The sequence below is a fragment of the Lolium perenne genome, chromosome 3 (genome assembly GCF_019359855.2).
Source record: "Lolium perenne isolate Kyuss_39 chromosome 3, Kyuss_2.0, whole genome shotgun sequence".
Classification (NCBI taxonomy): Eukaryota; Viridiplantae; Streptophyta; class Magnoliopsida; order Poales; family Poaceae; genus Lolium; species Lolium perenne.
Window position 1 is genome coordinate 321,726,592 of NC_067246.2, and position 8,222 is coordinate 321,734,813.

The 8,222-nt window shown below is 39.4% G+C and overlaps 1 protein-coding gene across 10 annotated transcripts; it reads left to right on the plus strand.

The window, feature by feature from the left end:
- Nucleotides 1–3,959: 3,959 nt before the first annotated feature.
- LOC127345669 (uncharacterized) lies at nucleotides 3,960–8,021 on the plus strand. Of its 10 annotated transcripts, XR_007878797.2 has the most exons (10): nucleotides 3,960–4,487; nucleotides 4,605–4,706; nucleotides 4,959–5,130; nucleotides 5,427–5,726; nucleotides 5,814–5,912; nucleotides 6,007–6,064; nucleotides 6,152–6,250; nucleotides 6,610–6,715; nucleotides 7,133–7,249; nucleotides 7,700–8,021. XR_007878797.2 is itself a non-coding variant. In XM_071828672.1 (9 exons), the coding sequence occupies exons 5-9, from the start codon at nucleotides 5,906–5,908 to the stop codon at nucleotides 7,786–7,788; spliced, it is 339 nt and encodes a 112-aa protein (XP_071684773.1). In that variant the 5' UTR covers nucleotides 3,960–4,487; nucleotides 4,605–5,130; nucleotides 5,427–5,594; nucleotides 5,696–5,726; nucleotides 5,814–5,905; the 3' UTR covers nucleotides 7,789–8,021. The 10 variants fall into 10 exon arrangements, 4 of the variants coding, with proteins under 4 accessions (XP_071684773.1, XP_071684774.1, XP_071684775.1 ...); XR_007878796.2 differs by having other exon boundaries at nucleotides 4,605–5,130; XR_007878802.2 differs by having other exon boundaries at nucleotides 4,605–5,130; nucleotides 7,704–8,021.
- The last annotated feature ends 201 nt before the right edge of the window (nucleotides 8,022–8,222 follow it).

An 8,222-nucleotide genomic window follows, 5' to 3' on the forward strand; every position in this document is an offset into this window, starting at 1 on the left:
GAAACCATTGAACCAAGGTTTATGTTCAGATTGTTATTCATCATCATATCACCTCTGATTATGTTCCATATGATGTCTCGTGAGTAGTTCGTTTAGTTCTTGAGGACATGGGTGAAGTCTAAATGTTAGTAGTGAATTATGTTGGGTAATATTCAATGGTTTGATATTTAAGTTATGATGTTATTCTTCTAGTGGTGTCATGTGAACGTCGACTACATGATACTTCACCTTTATGGGCCTAGGGGAATACATCTTGTATTCGTTTGCCAATTGCGGGGTTGCTGGAGTGACAGAAACCTGAACCCCCATTGATATATCGATGCAGGAGGGATAGCAGGATCTCAGAGTTTAAGGCTGTGGTTAGATTTATCTTAATTACTTTCTTGTAGTTGCGAATGCTTGCAAGGGGTATAATCACAAGTATGTATTAGTCCTAGTAAGGGCGGTGCATTAGCATAGGTTCACCCACATAACACTTATCAAAACAATGAAGATTAATTAGCTATATGAAGCGAAAGCACTAGACTAAATTCCCGTGTGTCCTCAAAAACGTTTGGTCATTATAAGTAAACAAAATGGCTTGTCCTTTGTGCTAAAAAGGATTGGGCCACTCGCTGCAATTATTTCTCTCGCATTTTACATACTCGTACTTTATTTATCTGCTATATCAAAACCCCCTGAATACTTGTCTGTGAGCATTTACAGTGAATCCTTCATCGAAACTGCTTGTCAACACCTTCTGCTCCTCGTTGGGTTCGACACTCTTATTTATCGAAAGTACTACGATACACCCCCTATACTTGTGGGTCATCACGTCTCTACACGTTGCCTGGGAGATGTTTGTGTTAATTCCTTAATGGAGTATATTTTCTCTCTCTGAAAGATACACTCCTTGGGCTACAATAGTAGATCTTCAGATTTCAGAACCATAAGTAAATAGTTTTGTTGTTGATCAATTTGTATGACACTTCTGTTTTTATACTGAAACGTAAACTCCTTGGGCGACCGTAGTAGATCTTCAGATTTCAGAACCTTAAGTGAATTGTTTTGTTGTTGATCAATTTGTATGTGTCCGATGTAGTGGAACGATGGAGGAGAAAGAAATTAGATGTGCAATGCTCTTTCTCTTTGTCTTGCTTGATTGGTTTTCATTTCTCCTGCTTGGCTTTCTGTTGTGTTCTGCTGCCGACAAGGTGTTTGTGTTAATGCTTGAGAACTACTGCTATTAGAATTTATTCATTGGTATGTTTCTTTGTGATCACAAGCTAAACTATGTCAGGCTTTCAGAGTTACAGGAGGATGACCCTCTGGTGTAAGAATTAAGTTGGAAGACTGCAATGAATCAAGGGGAATGTTGTGTGTGTGCTTGTTATGTTAAAATTGATTGTGCTCAACTGAAACTATGTGTGTATTGTACCCAAGAGCTGAATCAGCATCGTATCTGGACTGATGTATTTTCTTTTCTTGGATTGCATTTCACATTTGTGTTGTGTATGCAGTGCATATGCTTTTCATTTGTGTTGTGTATGCATGTTGCTTCGTACAGGAGACATCTAGCTGTTTTTCATTTACCTCTTTTCAGATTGCAAACATTTTTCATTTTAATTGAGTTGTTTCTGACAAAGTTGCTCTGCCCGTGCAGGAGTCCTCGGTTGATCGGACTGTGTTAAAATCTCCACCGATAATCCATGGCTCATCTATACTTGGCCGAATCTGTCTTATTTCATCAAAACAAAATCGTAACGCTCAGAATCAGCTGTAGGTCCATACACATTTGTAGCCTAGATATGAAGCAATGAAATTTCTGACTGGAGGTTGACTGTGAGTGATCTGCTTTTCATAATTGTGTGACAGCATTTGAAGTTTTTGGGAGTTTCAGGATGTTAATATCTCTCCAGCAATCCCCAATGCATCAATGTGTTCAAAGTTTTAACGCAAAACTGGTAAGAAAGAGGCCATTTTGTTTCTAGATATGCTCTGAAGCTTTGTTTCTTGAAGAAAAACAACATCAAACACATTTGAGGATGGAGAATACGAACCAGCTCGCACATTTTTTCATCATTCAGCTCGTACTTAATGTATATTAGTTCAGGCAGAAGATAATTTGACTGATGGTACTGGAAATTGACTAGTAATCTGAAGTACGAGATACCTAGATTCATGGTACCGAAAATTGTCTAGTTTTTTGTTCTCTTCATCGCCAGGTACCAAATGCATATTAGTCTAGGCACATCATAATTAGACTGATGGTACTGGAAAATGACTAGATATCAATTCTCTTTTGACATTGGTACTGAATGCACAGTAGTCGGGGTACGAGATAGTTAGATGGTTGGTACTGAAAAATGTCTAGTTACTGATTCTCTTCATTGCTGGATACCGAATGCATATTCGTTGAGCACGAGGTAATTAGATTAGTGGTACAATAAATTGACTAGCTATCCATTCTTTATCAACTTTATTCTCTTTACCGCTGGGTACCGATTGTATATTAATCTGAAGTACGAGATAATTAGATTCATGGTACTGAATATTGTCTAGTTATTGTTTCTCTTCATCGCCAGGTACTGAATGCATATTACATGAAGCATGAGATAATTAGATTGGTGGTATCGTAAATTGACTAGCTATCGATTCTTGTATCATCATGATTCTATTTTAACTAGTTATCGATTCTCTTTTGACATGGGTACTGAATGTGTATTAGTCGAGGCACAGGTTAATTAGACTGATGGTACTGGAAAATAACTAGGTACGGATTCTATTTTGACATGGGTACTGAATTTAGTCAAGGCACGGGATAATTAGATGGTTGGTACCGAAAAATGGTGGTATCGTAGAACTTGCTATCGATTCTTGTACCATCGTGATTCTCTTTTAACTAGTTATCGATTCTCTTTTGACCTAGGTACTGAATGTGTATAAGTCAAGGCACAAGATAATTAGACTTATGGTACTGGAAAATAACTAGGTACAAAATCTATTTTAACATGGGTACTGATTTATAGTAGTCAAGGCACGAGATAATTAGATGTTTGGTACCGAAAAATGTCTAGTTATTGATTATCTTTGTTGCCAAATACCGAATGCATATTAGTTGAGCACGAGATAATTTGATTAATGGTACTGACAATTTTAACCAAGGTGCCAGATGTATTTATAAGAGGTGCTGCATTACGACATCGCACCTCCGATATGCATGTTTGATCCTTTTTAGTCCATTTGTAGGCACTTGACAATTTAATCGAGGGTGCTTGAATTTTTTTGTCATCGCGCCAGAATCTTCATCGTCGGGAACCGAATATTTATTAATCGAGGAACGACATAATTATATTCATGGTACTGGAATTTGTCGGGTATCGATTCTATTTATCCGCTGGTAGCAAATGTATAGTAATTAAAGCACGATATAATTAGAATCGTGGTACTGGAATTTTCTGGGTACTAATTCTATTTATACGCAGGTACCAGATGGTAGTAAATTCAAATAGCTACATGGCTATGCTGTCAAAAGAAACTCATAGAAATAAAATTCAAACATAATATGTGCTCAAGATGCTTCCATTCGTGGTACCTAACAGTGACTATGACACTGTGTACTCCATCGTAAGTACTAGTACAGAGAGCCGATCGAAACCAAAACCACAGTCCAATTTGAAAAAAATAGTTACCGGAAGAGGAAACGCTTCTGCCCTCAGATTCCTTACCCAAAGCACTGACCAAAGTTCTTTATAAACAGGATGTATTTGAACTGGAACCGATCTCTCATACCACCTTGACTACCAAAATGGAAACAAAATTCAAAATCCCTGCGCACATCAGCTCCATGCGTCAGAGCAAGGAGAAAGAAACTCCCTTTCACTCTATTTCTATGGGTCACACTAGGAACTAATAGGAAAAAAGAAATACCAATCTCAAAGCACATGAACGGCAATGATAGCATTCTGAGCACCAACCGGCTCTATATAGGCATACCCTATATAAAAGCTAACAAGATTTACGTACACCTTTTTTTTACCTCCATGGTTCCCCCCGTTAGTTGTTTTCCATCAATTTTTTTTGGCCGGGCGGGTAACCGGCTACCGGCTGTTGGCCTCTCTCAGCCCTGTCTCCTTCCTATTTTTGTGGATCGTCTTCCCGTGGTATCCATTACCGATTCGGTCAGGCAGCGGCTGGTCAAAGCGGTGCCCCAATCTCTCTTCCTCCCTATTGCCGCCTCCCACATTATTCCTTAGGCCCGGCCTCCTCTTTCCTCTCTCTTGCTGCCGTGCCATCTACCGCCGCGGCTGGCGGCGTGAAGGACGGCTGACGGCGTGGAGGAGGAGTTCGGGTCAGCCCACTCCTTCCCGACTGAGATGGCGGCGTGTGGGCGCCAGTGGGGGGACTTGAACTGCAGCATTCGAGGCTAGACGGAGACGATGCCGACCCGTTGAGGGACGTCATGTCTACCAGGATGTTGTTGTGCGGGCCTTCTCCGCCTCACGCGGGTCTTTTGCCCCTCCCCTCTTACTAATTCCCTTTTTTGATCTGTTCATGATCTTAGGTTATTCTTTTTCCTTCATATTTTTGGTTCATTTTTTATTTGTATCTTTTTGTTTCCCCAGATTGTTGTTTGGAGGCTAGACAGGGGCGCTACGGACCTGTCCGTTGAGGGATGCCGTGTCTAGCAGCATATTGTTGTGCCTCCTCTCCTTCGCCTGGCTCATGTGGGACTTCTCCCCATTCCCTCTTACTAATTCTCTTTTTTCGATCTGCTCATCAGCCTAGGTTATTCTTTCTCCTCCATGTTTTTGATTCTTTCACTGTTTGTATCTTTTTGCTCGCCCAGGTGCTTGCGTAGGTTGTTGTGTTCTTAGTGTCCAGTCTAAGGGATCAATTCATATTTAATTTCCGCATTCTTCGAACTATGATTTCTACCACTGTTCATATCAACCAATACTGAAAATAGTACCTTGCAGGGACACCAACAGGACAGCTATGCAACCATACTTGGTAAAAGAGATTTGCCGCCTAGAGTGTTTCAACGGAAAATCATAACGTGTGTCCCCCGGATCTAGGAGTACATGCCTATAGGGATCAATCTACCTGGCAAAAAGTGTTAGAGTCGGACTTCATTATTAGTACCGAGAGGTACCTTCTAAATATTCAGACACTTCGTTTAGCTATTATCACTCATAAAAATGACACATACAATTAGCTATGTCGCTAGGGGAATTCAATCTTATCGTCCGTGAATGCTCATTCCATTATCAAAGAGGAATAAGTGAGCACTTATGTTTTTTTACCGACATACACGCCTGCATATTGGCTTGCTGCACTTATATTTCAACTGGCTGATTTTCTGCAATATAACCAAGAATTCCAATCTGTTGTACAGATACTTGCTAACAAACTTTATATATATATACACTTAACTGATGTTTCAGGGCAACACAATGGAAGGCTGTGTACCACCCAATCGAGTATACAAGTTCAGAGAACAACTAAAGGAAGGTTCTATCTACAGGTTTGAGTTTTTTATTGTTGCTACAGCATGGAACAAATACAAGACAGCCAATCATCCGTACAGGATCAAAATTACTCAACGCACAAAGGTCATCGAAGCAATTCCGGATTCTAAAATGTTTCCTTTGTTTCCGTATAATGCGAATCATTTGCTGTTCTGTAGTCACCCTAATCCTTTGCTATTCTGTAGTCACGCGCAGGGGACAACACCTTTCTATCAGGTTTCCACTGGATGCAGCCTGTACATTTCATATTAAATTGTCTGCTTTTTATGTGCACTTGATTCTCCTTTTTTGTACCAATTTCAGACGTTGATGTACCGGTGACCATGGACCATTCTTAATGAATATCACTCGGTCGAATACGAATCAAGAGCCAAGGAGGCATATCGTCTTAAAAGATGCTAGGTATGGCTTTTGGTATAGGTAGCAGCGAAGCAATTCCGGATTCTGAAAATTTTCCTTTGTTCCCATATAATGCGAATCATTTGCTGTTCTGTAGTCACTTGAATCGTTTGCTATTCTGTAGTCATGCGCAGGGGACAACACCTTTCTATCAGGTTTCCACTGGATGCAGCCTGTACATTTCATATTAAGTTGTCTGCTTTTTATGTGCACTTGACTCTCCTTTTTCGTGCCAATTTCAGATGTTGCTGTACTGGTGACCATGGACCATTGTTAATGAATATCACTCGGTCGAGTACGAATCAAGAGCCAAGGAGGCATATTCTCTTAAAATATGCTAGGTATGGCTTTTGGTATAGGTAGCAGTACTTCAGCGGGCCGTTATGAAACTACATGTGTACCTTTGTTAGGCGATAAACACAAGCATGTTCTATCTAGGTATTGCAAGGTGTTAGTGATGTTCTACATCGAGGGCTACAGAGGATGGTTGTTACAAATCACTATCTCAACTGCAATTTTGCATCTACTATAATGACATGTTCTCCACATATCAGGACCTTAGAAGCAAGAAAAAAAAACCATGTTATGTCGGCATATAATTCTCACTTCAGTTTCTCCATTTATGGATTTCTGTAATTTTGATAATTCTTTGTTACCCAACTTTTAAAGAGCATAATGATTGCAACTATTTTCATACTAGGTGGTGGAAATGTGTTGTTGGTGTTCTAAGTCCATTGTTGCCCAGTGCACAGCATGCCTCCAGTGATCTTGCATCGTAATAATTTATAGAACAAGGTGTCACAAAGGTATTGGTGATGTTCTACGTCCATTGCTGCATAGCCGCAGAGCATGTCTTCACTGATTTTTCATGATAACTTAAAGCGGAAATCAAGGATAAATGTTCTGTTGCATGATGCTTTATATATATAGTTCTAATGACACACCTGTTTATTGTACATACTGCACCGCTGTTGTTTTTAAGTTAAACTGTGACAGGACCATATTCGCTGAAAACTATATTTTCCATTTACCTTTCCCAAAATATTTTTCTTCTATTATACTGCAAAACCTCCTGCTAATCTTCCTTCAATATCAGTGTTCCCTATGCAACGAATGGGATCAACACGGGAAAATTAGATGATATTATTCGTAATGTCATACTACATTACCGCTTCTTGGGAATTAAATTTACAAGTTTCTAAATTTTGTTTGTTGTTTGGAAGGAAGTGGACACTGAGTGGGTTCGATCGAAGAGAAGTTTGTGCTGGGTTTCCTGAGCTGATTGGGATGCGTCTCCTTCAGCCGGTAAAAGGAGTAGTTTACAAGTTTAAACTAAAAAGGTGAATGCATGTTTGACCTATAAATATTTCGCTCCTGCTACTAAACAGAAGATGTTGACATATCCAGTCTCTTTATGCATTAGCAGTAGTAAGAGCGGGTATGTAGTGCTGCTTGATACATATTATAGTCCTAATAAAAAAATTGGTTATTGTACATATTGCAGTGCTCTTCGGTTTAACTTAACATATGGCTCCAACCATATTCACTAAAACAACTGTATGAATGCACTTTTCCATTTACCTTTCTCAAAATACTTTTGTTGATTATATTTTAAGGAAACTTGCTATTGGGCTTCCTTCAATATCAGTGTTTCGGACCAGATCAGATATGAGATGAATCAGATCAATCGGGGAAAATATTGGACGATCTTAGTCTTAACATGATACTTTTCTACCACTTATTGGGTACTATATTTATAAGCTTCTAAGTTTTGTTCCATTGGTTGGAAGGAAGTGGCCGTGATGAGTCCAATCGAGGGGCAGTTCATGCTGGGTTCCATGTTGTTCGTTGTCCTCCTGTTGCTGATCTTTTTCCTTAGTTGATTGGTATGCAACCTACCGATTTTATCTCTTTCCAAGAACTCTGCTATATGTAGATCATTTGACCGCAGAAATAGTAGGCTTTGGTTAGATGAAGGAACTATGCAGTCAGTACTCTTTTCTTTGTACAGTCAGTGTGCTAAAAACTACCACTGCATGGTGTTCTACTGTATATATGTGTTGTATATAATTGCAGTCAATGGATATATAAGAGACTGTCTCTTTTGTTTCATCTTCTTTGTATTACTTTTTAACCCCTGAGAAGGTCCCCTTCATAGTCGATACAGTATTAGAAACTATGGTTCATAGTACACATGTGTTCTCTCATAGGTCAAGCTGCAAGACAGCAGATCATGTGTATTTAATTTTCCGTGCATTCCTTAAAAATAGTAAAGACAACTTTGCTTGGCGTGTTCTTGTGGTCAACAAGGCT